Raw genomic sequence first — 17,524 nt, forward strand, 5'->3', positions numbered from 1 at the left:
AGATCCTCTTGAGTTTTTCCAATATTCCTGCAACATATGGAATGACAACAACAATATGAAGAATGGCTGCAGGACTTGGGTTTGGCTAATCTAAAGAAAAGAAGAAATAGGGGTGACATGATAGCAGGGTTCCAGTATTTGAGGGGCTGCCACAAAGGGGGGCACGTTATTCTCCAAAGCACCAGAAGGCAGGACAAGAAACAATGGTTGGAAATTGACCAAAGAGAGAAGCAACCTGGAACTAAGGAGAAACTTCCTGACAGTGAGGACAATCAACCAGTGGAACAGCTTGCCTCCAGAAATCGTGGGTGCTCCATCACTGGAGATTTTTAAGAAGAGACTGGACAGCCACTTGTCTGAAATGGTATAGGTTCTCTTGCTTGAGTGGGGGGATGGACAAGAAGACCTCCAAGGTCCCTTCCAGATTCTATTCTATTCTATTCTATTCTATTCTATTCTATTCTATTCTATTCTATTCTATTCTATTCTATTCTATTCTATTCTATTCTATTCTATTCTATTCTATTCTATTCTATTCTATTTTCTAAAATATTGCTTCATTTATTGTTCTTCTTTGTCTGATATGGAGGAGCTCTTGCTGGGTCTTTTTTGAGATTTGATCAAGGCCCATTTGGGACAGCCACGCATTCTGAGGGCTTCCTTGATGTGTTTTAGTTCTTCTTCTTTCCCATCTTTCCTGGAGGGCAGGCCTTTCAGCTTGGCAGTGTAGGGTTCTGATAACTCCCATTTTCTGCCCCAGTGGGTGGTGAGAATTAAAATGTAAACGTGAATCCGTGTGTGGGAGTTTTCTGTAAACTTCGATGTTAAGGTTCTGTCTTTCTTAATGCGTACTGCATAGTCCAGGAAGGAAGGCCAGACTATTTTCCTTAACATCTTCCCATGTGAATTTGATGCATCTGTCCACCGAGTTGATGTGTTTGGTGAACGCTTCCAATTCCTGTGTTTTGATCTTGACCCAAGTAATGTCCGCATACCTCTACCAGTGAGTGGATGGAATTCCTGTGAAGGAGCTCAGGGCCTTGGTTTCTCCCTCTTCCAAGCAGAGACTGGCCACAGCACCTGAGAGCAAGACAAGAAGTAACAGATGGAAATTTATCAAGGAGAGATCCAACCTAGAACTAAGGAGAAATTTCCTAACAGTGAGAACAATCAACCAGTGGAGCTGCTTGCCTCCAGAAGCTGTGGGTGCTCCGTCACTTTTAAAAGAAGAGATTGGGCAGCCCTTTGTCTGGAGTCCTATAGGGGTTCCTGCCTGAGCAGCAGGTTGGGCTAGAAGACTTCCAAGGACCCTTCCAACTCTGTTATTCTGTAGTCTGTAAACTCTGTGGCTGCATTTACACTTGACAAGTCTGGAGCCTGCATTCACACAGGAAACTTTCAACACCGACATGCTTTCCTGTGACCGAGCATATCGAAGGTGTGAAGCTTCTTGGTTTGGGTTCTGTGCTTCGTGGGAGCCAGGAAAGGGCTTGCTTTGACGTCAGATGCGTCTGTGAAACTCTCTTTGACGGCTTGGCCTCTTCCCAGCAGCAGTTAAGGAATTGCTTCCCCGGCCAGCTGATAAACCAGAAGTGTCACTTCTAAGGCTCCAACCCAGAAACCCAGTCAAATACTGGGTGTCACTCTTGGTCACAGCAAAAGGCACAGAGGAGCATTCTTTGAATACCTTTTAAGAACAAAGGAAGCTCCTAAGGAATGTTCTCTGGTCCACAGTGCTGCTCATTTCTCTGCCAGCTTAGAAGATGGCCGATCCCTATCTTTCAGGCATTTTCTTTAGAAGATCAGAGGACCTTCCAGGGCCCTCCTGGCGGCATTCTCAGCAACCCAAACTGTGCCAAGCACGATGGGCAGGGCAGGACCCAGCCGGAGCGGTGGGTTTCAGAGGGGCTGGCCACAAGTTCTTCATCCCCATCTTGAGTCGTTGGGAAGGGGACAGCCTAGAAGGGAAGGGAGAGACAGAAGGCCTTGGGGAAAGGCCACTTGGAGGGCGGGGGGGGGGGGGGGGCGCCTGAGGGCCAGAGCCGGACAGCACCTTTTCCAACTAACTCCTTTTTCTGAGCTCTTCCCCACCACTTGTGCTCAGAAGAACAGCCCTGCTGTTACCTATCCTGCTCCGTGTCTTGTGTTTGTGTGTGTGTGTGTGTGTGTGTGTGTGTGTGTTGCTTTGCATCAAAATAGGGGAATTGCCCAGTAACCTAAACTAGATTCAAGCTGAGTCGTTTGGGGTTCAGGGCGTGGTGTGAACCAGGTCAGACTGAATCATAATCGAGTTATTCACAAGCTTTGGCGGCCTGTGATGTTTACTTCACTTTGCACGTGCTCGAGCCCCGAGGAGGTCGGATCCCTTTGGCAGATTCGGGGGCTCAAGTCGGCGACGCTCAACCCGTTTGGGAGGCGGGGGCGGCGGGTCCGCAGCGGCCACTCCCTCCCGCGGAGGTTTGCCACGGGGGGCAGACTGGGGGGCGGGGGTCTCCGGAGGGCTGGCCGCGCCTTGCGGGGCTGCAGCGGGAAAGGCAGCCGGGGGGGCTCCTTCTCCCCCCGCTCCGGACGGCGGCGCAGCTCGGCCATCGGGCTGGGCCGGGGGGGGTGTGACGGCCCGTCCCGTGGCCCCCTCGGGGAAGCCCCTGGCGGCCCGGGACCGACTCGAGCGGCGCCTCCGGCTGAGCTGGCCCGGCGGGGGGGGGCGGCGGGGCGAGCCGGGCGAGCGGCGTTGCTCAGTCCCTGGCCCAGCCGGAGCGGCCGGGGACGCGGCGCGGGTGGCGTGCGGGGGCGCCGCCCCGGAGCCCCGCCGGAGGACCCCCGCCCCGGGCGGACGGCCGGGGGGCGGCGCCGCTGCCTCGGCCCGCCCCCGCTCGGCAACCGGCCCGGCGGCATTGCTGGCGTTCCATTCGGGCCGCCCGGCATGAGCGGCGGTTTCGGGCCAGCCGGGGGCGGCGCAGCGTCGGGCCGGGCAGACAAAGGCGCTGCGCCCGATCCGGAGCCGCCGAGCGGCAGCCTCTGGCCGGGCGGGCGGGCGGGCGGGCCCCGGCGGGGGCGTTGCGGGAGGCACGTGGCCCGCCGCGTCCTTGGCAGCTGCTCGCCCTTCGCTGCCGGCGGCGCCCGGTGAGTGGCCGGGAGCGGCTTAAAGGGAGCGGCTGCCGGTCGGCCTCGCGCGCGGCTTCTCGGCAGGCCGGCCCGGACTGGAGGGCCCCCGTAGGGCTGCCCGGGGCTTGGCGTCTTTCCGGCTCCCCCGATCCGTCCGCCGCCCCCGGAGCGAGGGGCGAGCCGGGGCGGGAGGCGGGAGGGCGAGGGAAGCGCCGGCGGGGAGGCTCCGGGTCCGGGGCCAGCCCGGTGCCGCAGGTGGGGAGGGGCGGTCAGGAGAGCGGGATCCCCGCCGGGTCTCCCCGGGAAGCGCCGCCGGAAAGCCGCCGCCCCACCGGCCTTTCCCCGGGCGGGGGCAGCCGGGCGGCCGTAGCGTGCCTGGGCCGCTGCCTGGTTGGCGCTTTCGGCGTCGTCGCCGCCCTCTCGCGGCTGTCCGGGTGGTTAAGCCGGCTGGGCCAGCCTCCCCCCCCCCGCCCGCTGAGAGGAGTCCTGCAGTCCCCGAGGCCCCTTCGGTCCCCTCCGCAGCAGAGGGTGCAGGGACGGGGGGAGACCCGGGCAGTCGTGTTTGGGTCCTAATGAGGAAACCTGGAAGGGTCCTTATTATTTTGCCCCTGAGGGGATTGGCCAGAAAGGGCTGACTGGGCCTTGCTAAGAGGAAAGTTTCGACCCTTTTCCTCAGAAGGAAAGGCGCGTGAGGGGCAGTGCCAGGATCAGTTCCGTCTTCGGTGAAAGAAGGGCTACCTTCCCGTTCCCAGGTGGGATTTCCATCCTCCGGGTGGCTGGAGATCTCATCTGTGATCTGTGGTTGAATAAGAATAACCGAGCCTCTGTGCAGATTCTCAGTCCTCCGGGTGAAAAAGCACCTTTGGGATAACAATAACAGAGTTGGAAGGAACCTTGGAGGTCTTCTAGTCCAACCCTCAGCTCAAGCAGGAGACTCAGACAAATGATCATGTGAAGTCTTCATACCACTGTATAATGCCTTGGTAAAACATACTTGGAATACCGCATCCAGTTTTGGTCACCGTGATACAAATATATATATATATATATTAAGACTCAGAGTGCAAAGAAGAGCAACAAAAATGATTAGGGGACTGGAGGCTAAAACATATGGTGAGAATGGGATATCTTTTTACTGCATTCTTGCCTGACTGTTAAACTACTGCAAGTTTGTTCCACTGTGCTGAGAAACAGGAAGAGCACATTATAAAACTTGCAAGATTAGAACAACAAATGAAACAATCTTGTGGCTATTGCTGTGCTTGTGTGTGCACACATTACGGCATTAGGGCCAGGTTGAGCCTTGAGTTCAGGAGGCTGGCTCTTCTTTGTCGTCTCTCTGAGTTCACCCCAACACTGACCTGGCTCAACAGGCCGGCCTTGTTGGGGACCCGGCCGGGCCTTTGCCAGTCCTGGGGCCCATTTGTCTGAGTCAGGAACCAAAGACACTCTTTTTCCACGTGATTTGGCCCACTCAAGCCGCTTTCAGTGGGCAGAAATCTAGCACAGCTGCCAGGCTGATTTCTCTTTGGACAAGTTGCTGCTGCTGATCTTCACTTGCTTCTTTCTTGGGCTTCTGCCCAGTGGAGAAGAAGGAAAAGGGTTTTTGGAGTCTATTAGAGTATTTATTTGGGACATTCAGGCTTTCTTTGCTGATAAAATGTATGCAGAAAAAATTACTTCACTGCCAGCTGCTTTTGCTCAGACTGCCAGCAAATGGGAATAAACTCTGGGCAGGTGCAAAGGGGGTGCAAAGCCCCCCCCCCCAAGGAGCTGCTGAGGCTCTGACAGGTGCTGAATGTGGCAAAAGCAGAACAAGAGGCCACCCAGTGATGAGAGAGGCTGTTGTGGCCAAAGATACCTCCTGGCTGTGGGCGCCTAGGGGTTGCCTTGAAGAGTTGGAAGTTTAGGAGCGTCTCCCAGTCCATAATACAGCAATTTGGTTACCAGGATGTAGTTGCCAGGTAGCCCAAACGAAGTTGGCATTTAGAGGATGAAACTGGATGAAAGTAGTTGTACTAATTTTTTTTAAAAAACCTTCATATTTTTATTCCTAGTTGTGTATCTATTTGTTACAAATATTTTATGCCAGAAAGCTCAAAATCCAAGCAATAACAGGAATATTTGTTGGCAAAGGATCAAAAGAATCATTTTTGACAATGCCATAGTCAGTGTCTCCTGTGAGTCTCTGTGTTGTGCAAGGGGGTGGATCAGGACTGCTTGGCATTTCAGCTCTTCCAGGAGAGCTGCTGTTTCACCCTCCCCCCATCTAAGAAATACCAGATTTGTTTGCAGCCTGTGAATAACCTGTGTGTCCAGGTAGATGGTGCATATGTTGACTCATTTTATCTTTAGGGTCTTCTGTTAGCCTCCCTTTTCAGTTCTCTGTTAATTTCCTCCCTCCCTCCCCCCTCCTCAGGCTGGCTTTTCTCCAGAATCCAGCCAGCTCCTCCAAGTTCTGAAAGAGGACCCTCCCCTCTGCCAGACCCCCTCCCCTGATGAGCTTGCCAGAGGCTCTGACCGTTGGTTTCCTGGTGCATCTCCTAGCAGGTTTTCTGGCTATTTACCAGGCTGTCCTGCCTCTGTTTGCCCCTTGATGGCCCTCACCTCTTCCCAGGGCTCCTTCAGGAGGGGGAGTTGGAAGCTGGGGGGCCTTTGGACAACAGAGAGTGCTGTTGTTACAGGCTGCAGTTGCTGCAGTCTATTTTTAAGCTGTTACCAAGTCTTCTCTGTGTCGAGGTTCCTTTTAATTTGCTGTGGCTCTTTTTTTAAAAAAAAATGTGTGGGACAGCAGCAGGAAAGACCCTTCCCCTTCACCTGCTTTCCAGTGAAGCAAATCTTAATCCATCTGAGCTGGTTTTAAAAGGCTTGTGGACAGCCCTCTGGCTCCCCCCCCCCTTCCCTTTGAGCCAGGCTTTCTGATCCCTCTGGCCGTGGAAGCAGCCCTGCGGCTGAGGGCCTGGGCGTCTCCAGCAGCCCAGAGGCAGAAGCGCCTGTCAGCATCTCTTCTCATGGGCAGATTTTGTTGAGTGGCCAGAGCCGGGACAAAGTGGGCCACAGCTCAGGAAAACCACTGCCTTTACGCAGTAAGATTTGTCTGTAGGAAAAGGTGCAAATTGTTTACTACAACTCTGAAGCATGCTACGGTCTCAACCAAAGCACTGTTCTGGGTACAGATCAAGGTGCAGGATTCTACAGAAAGCCTCGGGTGTGACCAGCAGATCAGCTTTCCTGCTGAAAGCCCCCCCCCCCTTATTCCCAGGGCCCCAGAAGCAGGCTTCCTGAGGGGGGGGCTCCCCTCCTTTGGAACAGCCCCCCTTCTGAGGCCAGGAGAGCTGCAGATCTCAGTCTTTCGCAGGACCTTTGAGGACCAATTTTGGGCAGAGCTGTTGGTGCTGGGTATCACTCTGTATCATTTGAACTAAATGCAATCTTTATGTATTGTATTATCATTGTAAACGGATTTTCTGCGTCCCCTGGAATCCCTTGCATTGAGTGTTAAACGAGTCCCACAAATATATCTTTTCTTTCATTCTCCTTACCCATCAACCGCACATTTTGCTGCTCAGATGCGACATTAACTTTTTGAGTCCTTTTTTGCCCTGCCAAGTTCAGTCTGTTGCCAGATTTTGTCTGTCATTACAAAAACTCTGCTTTTTTCTGATCTTTCTTCAGCCCAACTCTTTCCCATATCTTTCACGCATGCCACAAGCCCAGGCTGCCTTCCTGGGCATTGCTGTATCTTGCACAAACGTGCTGCTCGCCTCTGCTCAACACTGATGCATCCTGAATGGCTCCTCTGCCTCTGTCACCCTCAGCTGTCAGCTCTGCTTACCTTACTAGGCTGCCATTCCAAAACGTCTCTTGGGTCACCTGCCAAAGCTCACCTTCGATGCAGTCCACCAGTGGCTGGACTATAATGGTAGGTAACCCAAATGTGTCAGATTGTTTAGACTTTTGTTCCTCCCCTTCAGTTGTTTCTCTAACTTAAAAGATCCATGTACAACGGTTTTATTGTATAAATCATAATGCCAACCATGCAGAAAGGTGAGAAATGGGGCAAGAATAATAGAAATGAACAATTAGAAAGGACTGAAGAAGCTTCTTGGATGAGAAGTGAAATGTCTTCGAAGAAAGACTAGAATGTGCAGTTACCTCATGAAAAAGCATCTTTGGGACAGTTAGAAAGGACCTTCTTGCCTCACCTCAATGGGTTATTATGGGAAAATAGGAGGGAGGAGTATGTTCACTGCATTGAGTTATTTATAAAAATAATAAAGGCAGAGTAATAAAATGGAATGGAGTGGAGTAGACTAGAATAGAGTGGAATGGAATAGAAATAGAATGGAATAGAAAGAGGAATAGAACGGAACGGAACAGAACAGAATAGAACAGAATAGAATAGAATATATGGAGCGGAATAGAATAGAATAGAATGAAGAGAAGAGAAGAGAATAACAGTGTTCAAAGGGGCCTGTTAGGTCATGTAGTCCAACCTCCCTGTCCAAGCAAGAGTCCCTACACCATTTCTGACGTGGCCGTCCAGTCTCTTCTTGAAAGCCTCCAGTGATGAAGCTCCCACAACTTCTGAAGGCAACTTCTGTTCCATTGGCTGATTGTTCTCACTGTTAGGAAATTTCTCCTTATTTCCCGGTTGAATCTCTCCTTGATCAGTTTCCATCCGCTATTCCTTCTCTGGCCTTCAGGGGCTTTGGAAAATACGTTGACCCCCTCCTCTCTCTGACAGCCCCTCAGATATGGGAACCCTGCTATCATGTCTCCCCTGGTCCTTCTCGTCACTAGACGAGCCATGCCCAGTTCTTGCAATCCTATTTATTTCCTTTGCCAGTTTGGCCCGTAATACTAGCTGATGTTATCTCTCCATTTTGTTTTAGGCCTTTTTTCTGGATGCTTTTTATCAAGTAGGATCCTTTCTAGAACTACCTTGGTCCACCTGCCATTGGTCCTTCTTGCTATATTACCAGCCCATTTCCATTTCAATTCTTTTACTCTCTTGATATCGTATATTTTCATTTGTTTTCTAATTTAACACATGTAGTGAATAAAATTAATCAGTTTTCCTGAGTAGTTTTCAGGATTACAGCACAATGCAATCCCAGATTTGGGGAGACTGCTCAGGCTGTTGATTTCAGGTTGTTGGCAGAACAAGAAAGCTCCTGTGATGGATGAGCGTGGCTCTGTCCTCCGTCAATTCTCAGGTGACTGTTCAGGGCCTGTCAGGAATTGGGTCCTGCCCAGGCTGGTACTGGGACCGTTGAGCAACCCATTTGCCCCAGACAGTTGGGGCAAACCGAGCTGCTCTTGTCAGCTAGAGAGGCGCCCTCCATCAGCCAGCTGGGCCCACATTCAGCCAGATTTCCTGCCGGCCAGGAAGAAATGAGAACCTTGGATGAATTCTCCAAAGAACCAGATAGCTTCAGGGGCTGCAGAGCTTTCTGAACCTTGTGAATGATATCTGGGGACATTCCTGAGGTTGGTTCCTTAACAGAGCAGGGTCTCTAAGAAGGAAAAGCCACGGGGAGAAGGGGGTGTACGTGACATCGCTGAGCATCTCTTGATAGGGGGATGTTTCTGGGTTTATGAGTGTTGACAGCATTGTTGCTTCACACGGTAGCCAAGAATGACTCCTGAATCCTTCCGCAAAGCAAGCCTGTGAGGTAACTGAACTGGCCCTTTTCTCCCCTCTGGTTTGTGAGGGCGGTTGGACATCCATAAATACCAGCAAATGGCCTTAAATAAGCAGCTGGACAGGAAATGCCTCTCGGGTGCTACTCCTTGGCGCTGGCAGTGACAGGCTGGATGTGCCCTTTTCTCAGATCCCTCCGTACTCCTGGCTGGGATGCCAAGGGGGCCTGCTGCAAGCGCTGAGAGGCTGCTTTTCAGAAAGCCCTGGGGTGGGCAGGGGGTGCTAACATATCTGTTTCTAGCATTCTGTTCTCGAACTTGACAAACGGGAAGAAACAGCAACTTGGCACCGGCTGAGCCCTCCAGGGTGTCTACAGCCACGAGAAACCCTCTGCCCAGAACTCAAAGGCTTGCATGTTGAACAGCTGGCTGGGAGGAGGCTTGGGGAGCCATTGCAGAGCTCCATGAATCGAAGCACAGACTCGCAACAATGCTTGAGTTGCTCTCCATAATCAGGGACTTCTTCCTGACTTGCTTAAGGCTCCAAGGGGAAAAGGTGCTTCATTTGGCTGTGACAAAACAGTGAGTCAGAAGAGGTTCCACCTTCAGCTGAGGATTTCTGTTTTGCCAGCAGTTCCACAAAGGCATGCAAAAGCGGCTGATAGATGAAGATTGAGGGGCACCTTGGCAGCCACAGTCACACTGGGCCGGTAGCTGCAGCACCCCAGAGCGGAAAGCTGAAGACGGGAGGAACATGGAGAACACAGGTACTGAGATCTTTTGCTGTTGGAGGTTCTGGGAGAGGAACAGGACCTGCTCCAGCATCTCCAGAGGGTGCAGGGTTAAGAACAATTTGACCATTGGAGCCCTTGGGAGCAGCTCGGGACTGGCAAGACTTTGGGGTGCAGAGAGGTTCTGGGTGCGGGGAACATCTTGTTGCCCCAAGTTTCATGCATTGGAAGCATCCTTCAAAGAGGACGTTGCCGAGATCCATTTCTTTCCCAACCCTCTGATTTGTTGCTTGTTGTTGCTTGTTTGGGCATCTTCTCTGCTCTCCAGAATGCATTGAAAGCCCTCTTTGCTCTCCCACCTAGAGCAAAACCGGATGTGGCCAGGGCTGTCCACAGGGCTGGTCAAAAAAATGCTGGTGGTGCGATCACTGTTTTGCTTGTTTTTTACATGCAACACAGCCTTTCCTTGCACTGTTGTGATCGCCATCTTGACTTTTTTCACCAAATTCTGCAGGTATTCCAGACATACCATAGTACCAGATGTTAATCACCATTATCCTCCCCAGATGTTCCCTTCAAGCTGCATTAGTAGCCCCAGGAGATTCTTGAGTTCCTCTGCTGAAGGAGGACCACGTTTGCCTACCACACCTTGCTTAGCTTCTTAAAAAAAAAGAAAACAAATTGGGTTTGGTTTTCTCCTTGCACACCTGTCATTACCAAAGGAGCAACCTAGAAAAGGGGGCAGAGCTTCCGTTGGGTGGTCAGTGGTCTTACCTCCCGCAGAAGGAACCTCTGTTCCCTTTGGGGTCTTCGGAGCCGGAGAAGATGGGCTGGGAGGGCAGCCGGAAGGCAGCCTTTGGATGGGCAGCGTGGGTGGTATTCCCCAGGCAGGCATCCTCTTTGGCTTCCCACTGTCCTGCCCCCCCAGGGGTCCCAGGGAAAGCAGTGCTGACCATTCTGGCTCCTGGCTAGAGATGCCAGCCGGAGGGTCCCTTCCCCCTTCCTGCCCACAGCTTGGCAGGACCCCTTTGCTGCTGTCAGCCCTGCTCTCCTCCGTCTCGGTGGGTGGGGCAGCATCTGTGGGGTCTGGCTCATTTGCTTTTTTCTCAGAGAGAAGCCAGATGGGGGGATCTGCAGGCTGCTGCTTGCTCTGCTTTTCAGAGCCAGCTTGAGCTTGTCAAGGCCTGTTTGGGGGAGGAGGCGGCAGCCCTGGGTAGGTTCTGCTTTGCAGCTGCAACAAGCCTCTTTCTTGCTACTCTGGGGCTTCACAGCCAGGTGAGCCAGAGAAGGAAGCCCTCAATGTGCAGAGATGCTGTCTGAAAGCAGGCTGGGCTCTGGAGAGCATCAGAGGACGCACCGCTAGTGAGCAAAGGGCTGGGGGAGGCTTAGAGAGCCACGGCTCCTTCTGGCAGCGGAAGCGGAGATCTGTAAGTGCCGTAGCCACACCGATCAGCTGGGCCTGGCGTGCCTTTTCCTTGGAGGAAAAGGTTTGAAGGAGGAGGACCAGGCTGGAAACCCCTGCCCCATCTGGGTATTCATCAGGGGGGGTCCTTGTGCAGCAAAATAACAGGATGGCTGCCATTCTTCCTCCGGCATTTTAAAGCTGCCATGATACAAACCTTGCATGTGGCATTCTGTGTGGTTCCGTGGTTTGCGCAGGGCACTTGCGCCTGCCTGCCTTCTGTCGGAGGGTCAAGAGCAGAGGAGAAATTGAAAGCCTCCCAGCATTAAGGTTTGTGGAAATAACCAAGACGGTTCTTTCAACAAAAGGCAGAGAGGGGGGAGGGAGGGGGGAGGGGAGGAATAGGATTTTCAGCAAGCAAGTGACACCTGCTGCTTGACATGTGCCACACCGTATGGTTGTGAGCATACTGATCTTTTCCTTCCAGTGAAATCAGCTGGGTGTGACATTTGTGAGGACCACATGAGTAACTGGAAACAAGGTGCACGATTAAGTGATGAGGAATGGGGAAGGGCAGGATTTACATTCCAGGCGTTTTTAACTTGACAGTGAGAACTTGCTTCTGAAAGAGTTCATTTTAGTCAGTAGCAAGCCATTTACTGCTATTTTAGACAAGAAATGGGAACGGTAGAAATCCAGAATGCCATTTGGATCTATACGTTGCTTAGATAGTGGAAGGAGTTCCCACGGTCCCAGAGCCCTGAGTTGCTCAGGAGTTTCCAGTTCTCTTTGGATGCTGCTGCTGTGTCAGGAGCCAGGAGGAGGGCTGGGGATCTGTTGTCTGCCAGCTGCATGGAGTGTGTAGTAAGAGAAGCAAAGAAAGACAAGGGAATTTTGCTGCTTACAGTTTTTCTGCTTGTATGGCTATGATTGTATCTTAGGTTGTGGATGTACAACTTTGGAAGACGGGTGCATGTTAGCCTCAGTTGGAGGCTAAAGGTAAATTAAATGGTATTTAGCATATACATGGTGCTGATTTTATAATTATAAATAGCTAAAATACATTAACATTTCAAACTTGCCTTAAACAAATGCCAGTGGGGGCCAGTGACAAAAATTATGGTCTGCTTCCAGCCTCCCTGTCCTGCTCCTCCCCTGGGCTGACGTGGCTGGGAAGCTTGACACAAGTCGATGGCTTTTCCTGCCTCCTTTCCTGGACTCTCTGGGAATTAGCTCCCAACTTGCACCCGAGGACTTCAGTTTCACCACTTCCGCAGCAGCCTATTTTAGAAGCTCAAGCCCACCATTCTGCCTCCCTCTCTCTTCCCTTCCTGTTCAGCTGACTTTTCTGCACTTCAGCAGATTTTAATCCTGAACTTAACAAATGAGGAAAGTCACTGATGAGTTCAGGGTCCTTAGTAATTCTAGTTGTCTCTCCTGCTCACTGCACCGAAGGCAGAGAGAACAGCTATCTGTAGGGCTGGGACCTTTGGAGGGAAGTCTCCAAAGAGGCTGCTTTGGTGTTCAAAGTCAACCCCAGCATCTTCCGTTTCTTCTTTCACCTCCCTCCTCGTCCCCACGTGAGGCTAAGGCAGCCCAGTTTATTTGCAATGCAGTGAGCACAGGAGCATTTATATTATCCTGGCTCTGTTGCTTCAGAAAATCAGGGAGAAACTTGGGAGCTTTTTGAAGCCATGGTTTCCTGCAGTTTTAAGAAGCAAAGTGTGAAATCCCCCCCCCCCGCACCCCAATTTCAGGGTAGTTGCCGTTTGTCCCTGGAGCTGATTACACTCCGCAGAAGAACTGTTGGTCCAGCAATTGCTAAATTACTTCTCTTACTTCTACTTTGAATTCAATATTTACTTATTTCTTTAAAAATCGATTGATCTGATGAAGAAAGCAAAAGGAATTTCAGGGAAGGAAACGTTCTCTTCACCGTCTTTGAGGGACAACAGTTTGGCCCAGGCTTCCTTGCGGCTTCTTCCCGTGGAAAGCCTCCCATCGCATTTGCTCCTCCTGCCCAGTGGAGGCCCACCCCTCCCCCCAGGGCTCCTGGGATGGAAGGGAGGTGAAAAACCCAGTTTGTTTTTGAGAATATAAATGTCAGCTTGAATCCACCAGTGGCAGCAACTCAAATACGTAAATGTGATATTTTCTTTTGGTGGCCAGGCATGGGTGGGCCTTCTTGGCTCAGGGGGGTCGGGCAGCTCACCCCCCACCTTCTGGCAGCAGCGAGCAAGTGCCTGTGGTCCTCTAGAAGGGGACTGTCCTGGCTGACCCGTCCTGATTTCACTTCTGGCCCTGGGGCTGCTGACCAGGCCGGCCCCTCCTCTGCTGGGCTGGGCTCAATTCCCTCTTTTCTGGCAGGAGGAAGAGTCCTTGGTGGGAAGCGGAGCAGCTTGCCGGGCCCCCATCGTCTCCCAGTGCTGCAGAAGCTGGTGGAGTCTCGTGCCCAACTGCAGGAGGAGAAGTTGCAGCTGCAGCAACAGTTACTGCAGCTGCAGGAAAAACTTGCTGTGCGGGAGAGCGGCTCCCTCTCTCAGGCTGTGCAGCTCCAGAACAAGGTACTTTCCTTTCAGAGGAGAGATCCGGATGCTGCCCATCCTCCAGGTGACTTTGATGCCCTTTGCTGGCATCCCTGACCAGCCCTCCTTTCCTCCCTCCCTCCCTCCCTCCCTCCCCCCACCTGGCTGGAGAAGACCTGAGGAATCTGGCCTCCCATCCCCCTGCCCCAGCTGGAACATCCTCCTCTTTGCCTCCTCTCTGGCTCAACGTCACTCTGATCTTCCTGTGAGTCTGATGCCAAGACCCAAAGGCTGTGTTTGTACAGTGCCCTTCATCACCAAAGGCAAAACACCTGCATTTGTGTAATAGGTTGAGCTTGTTTCATTTTAACATGGGCCAATGTGTCTATGTTTCCTGGCACATTATCCAAAACCACAAGGAAAACAGCAATAATAAAAATAAGTAAGTAAGTAAGTAAATACATACATACATACATACATACATACATACATACATACATACATACATAAATGCAACTAAGAAATTGGAGGATGGGGACTAAAGAAAAGTCACACCCAAAATGGGCAATGAAAATTTGCATAGAGCTTTTAAAATACCTTGTGCTATATTAAGAGTTGTAGAATTGGAAGGGATTCTACCCCATGTTTCTACACGCTCCTTCCTGATTCAGGGAATGCTAAGTCTCTGGGAAGGGTGGTAGAACAAACCTAGTTTGTACATTGTAATGATTGCCTGCTCCCCCTTGCTTGTGCGTAGGCATTTTCCTTTGGACCAGGGGTCTTTTGAGGCGTCTTTGTTTCCCCACCCAAAGGAGGGATCCTTCTCGTGGATAGCCCTCCACTGCTCTGCCTGTCCGCTTGGCACCCTCCTGCTTGTCCCTCTGAGGGAATCTGGCCTTGTGTCACCTTTGAATTCTGGCTGTATCATTTGGGAACCACCAAAGCAATTCCAGCTTGCCAGCAGGGCTAAGTGCTTAATCAGCACTTAATTGGGCCCTTCTGATTAAGCTGCAGCTCCAGACAGATCGGAGCCTCTGGACCTATGTTGAGTCTTGTAGCGTTTTGGCCTAGAAGGGGGAACTTGAGTTAGCTCAGTCCCGGTCGTGACGTGGAGAGAAATGGCCCTTTGGATCTGCGGCTGGGCTTGGTTGCGGGAAAGGATCTTAAGTGCTTAGAAAATGCCCAAAGGTGTAAAACTGCCTTCCCTAAGTCAGGCAAAGAAGGTCTGCCTTCTCCTGCTCTGGGCCTCACTGTTTGCATGACGCTTTCTCAGCACTTGGATCCCATTTGTGGGCTTGGCTTGTTCGTTATTGCGCAGGATCTCATGACTGTGCTAGAGATGGAAAGATGTAGAAAGATTCTCCTTTACTCAGTTTCTGGTGAAACCCAGTTGTGTGTTCATCTGTGCTTCCTGTTCTTTCAATAAACCCTGGAAGATTCGCACCCATGGCTGACATCATAGTGCAGGCTGGGTAGGCAAGATGGGCATTTCCAGGCATCATTTTCCATCCCTGTTTCCTTTTTGCTCACCAAGGAATTGACAGCTGGAGATTAAGATGACTTTTGCAAGAGGCTGGTTGACAGTTCATGATTGTGATGTTTGGGATATGCCAGTCAGAATTAAAAATTTAGAAACTAAAAACTGAGCTGTATTAACTAGGAAGTGTAGAAGTAGAGAAATGGAGCTTCGAGGCCAGAGCTAAACTTCAAACAACTGAATAACTTGTAAAGCAGAATTTGATGGGTGGAATTTAACTTACTATTTCCTTGCTCCTTGTGTATAAATGAACATTGTATTTCAGTCCCTCTTTTGTATTGGCAGCCAGAAAGCCTGAAGGACAGACTCCCAAAGCCAGCTCAGGAGATGAACAGGCTTCCTTCTACGCTGGTGAGTTGCCTCTTGCTTGGTTCCAGTGAGGACTTCCAAGGTCTCGCAGCATCGGTTGGATTCCACTGACCTGTGTGATGCAGCCTTAAATAATGGAAGGAATTCCAGGCATGTCCAGTAGTTTTCTGAAACTCGCTGCATGGTTGGACTTTGGTAATAGTTTGACAACCCCAACTGGTGTCATTAGCCAACAATTAGTCATTAGCCATTTGTGTGCCAAACCTTCCAAAGAGCGATGTGTCTTATGGGAAGTGCAGCACACTGAATTGCTAACCTTGCATTATTTCTGAAACTCCCAAAACCTGGTTTGAAGCACTCGCAGTACTACTCACATTTAGGCAGATGTGGCTGCATCAGTGCCAGCCTTCTGTTCTTGCGCTGATCTTTTGAGGAACGGCTCTGCTCAGGCCCGCTGTTTGCATTGCTGCATGGCAGATAAACCACGTTCTTCCTCTGCCTCACTGTCCCCTGGATCCTTCACAAGCCCGTCTTTGAGCCGTCAAGAGATACTGGACTATAAATTCCATCGTCTACAACTGACAGGATTTGGGGCATGTTGGCTGGGAGTGAAGGAATTGTGGGCCAGTTGGAGGAAGCTATGAATTGTTGCTTGTCGGGAGAAAACATTGTTGTCCGGGTTTTATTTTTGTTTTTAAAAAAGGCACGGCTAGAGCAGAGGAATTGCCAGGAGGTGAGACGTCGGTGCCACCTTGGCTTTGAACCTCCTGTGGGCAAGTCCCCCCCATGGAGGACTCTGGTCTGTCTACTCTGAGCCTGAAGAGCAGGAACTCTGGCTGAGGAAACCAAAGTCTCTGCCTGTCGTGTGTATGCTGATGCTTGATAATGAAAGCAATATTGTATACAATGCAACGTACAAATCATGAGGGTGTTGGTTTGAAGGAAAAACAATAATTAACCCCCTACACACATACTTTTCATTGCTAGATCAATTGGGGTTTGTTTACTTTGTTGCCGTCATTTGGGTAGGTTCTCTGCCCAACGGATGACACCGGCGGGTGTTGTGTTGCGCAGTCTGACGCTAGAGCGTTCCACCTAATCTGCCGGGCTTGTTTATAGCGAGTCCCTCTTCAGCTTGGCTGTGAATCATCCCTTTGCGGAGTCTCCTGACGTCTTCCAAAGATCCTCTGAGAAGAGTTCCCTCCCGCTCTGGCCCTTCTTTCTGTTTAGCAGGCCATGCTGGCCGACTCCTGCCATTGTTTACTGTCTGAGTGCACATAAAGAGAAGCAGTGAATTTAGGTTATAGGAATAATTTAATCCAGTTTCCCATAGTTTCAGATTGCAACGTTTTGCCCCCGGTAAATGCATTAGAAACGAATGCTGCATTCAGATAAGCAAAAGAACTGTGGACTGAATTACATCTTAATCTTCATTCATGCACACTATTTATAATTAAATTCAGTTAGTGTCTTGGAACCACTGATAAGATGAAATGTGCTCTTAATCTTTCCAATATTTTTGTGAAGGACTGCTGTTCTTACTGCCTGGCCATTGAAGGAGTGAGGGGTCCTGGGTGCCCTCTGAGCTTGCTTGCTTTTTTGCAGATGTTTCATTACCCAAACTAGGTAACATTATCACCAGCACTGATGATGTTGCCTAGTTTGGGTAATGAAACGTCTGCAAGAAAACAAGCAAGCTCAGAGGGCACCCAGGACCCCTGGTTTCAACCCTGAGCTGCAAATATTCTCCTTTATTAGCACTGAAAGAGGAAACCTGACCTCTGTCCTTTTCCTGCCTCTTCACAGGGTGGGACAGACTTGGAGAAGCACAGGGATCTCTTGGTTGCAGAAAACGCGCACCTGAAGCAGGAGTTAAAGCTGCGCGAGGCCCAGCTGCAGGAGCTGAGGAGGCATTCAGTCAGGTGCACCAACTGTGCCCACAGCCAGGTGAGGCGTCGCTCCTCCAGTCGGCCCTCCTGCAGGTGGGCCTGTTCCTGAGGGGTCTTTCACCTTCCTCCCGCAGGAGAACGTAAAACTGCAGGAGAAGCTGGCACAACTGAAGCAGGAAGCAGAAGAAGCCAAAGGACGCCTTTCAGAGTTGGACCTGGAGGTGGAGCAGAAGACCAACCGTCTGGCAGAGGTAGAGCTGCGGCTGAAGGACTCCTTGGCCGAGAGGGCCGAGGAGGAGGAGCGGCTGAGCCGGAGATTGCGGGACAGCCAGGAAGTGATAGCGAGCCTCAAGGCCCAGCCTCATCAGGTCAAGGTGAGG

The 17,524-nt window shown here is 51.1% G+C and overlaps 1 protein-coding gene across 6 annotated transcripts in view; it reads left to right on the plus strand.

The window, feature by feature from the left end:
- The first annotated feature begins 2,381 nt into the window (after positions 1-2,381).
- Positions 2,382-17,524, plus strand: part of KIFC3 (kinesin family member C3) — a 33,331-nt gene continuing 18,188 nt past the window's right edge. Inside the window, exons 1-7 of one of the 6 annotated variants that reach the window (XM_083370300.1) lie at positions 2,981-3,123; positions 6,781-8,783; positions 9,383-9,518; positions 13,252-13,448; positions 15,232-15,297; positions 17,062-17,202; positions 17,279-17,518. In XM_083370300.1, the coding sequence (XP_083226426.1) occupies positions 9,506-9,518; positions 13,252-13,448; positions 15,232-15,297; positions 17,062-17,202; positions 17,279-17,518 (657 nt within the window). In that variant the 5' untranslated portion in view covers positions 2,981-3,123; positions 6,781-8,783; positions 9,383-9,505. Of the gene's footprint in view, positions 2,458-2,979; positions 3,124-6,780; positions 8,784-9,382; positions 9,519-13,251; positions 13,495-15,231; positions 15,298-17,061; positions 17,203-17,278; positions 17,519-17,524 lie in introns of those variants that run through there. The other 5 variants (XM_083370297.1, XM_083370296.1, XM_083370299.1 and 2 more) reach the window with 5 other exon arrangements.

This window comes from Vipera ursinii (genome assembly GCF_947247035.1).
Source record: "Vipera ursinii genome assembly, chromosome: 10".
NCBI classification, from domain to species: domain Eukaryota; kingdom Metazoa; phylum Chordata; class Lepidosauria; order Squamata; family Viperidae; genus Vipera; species Vipera ursinii.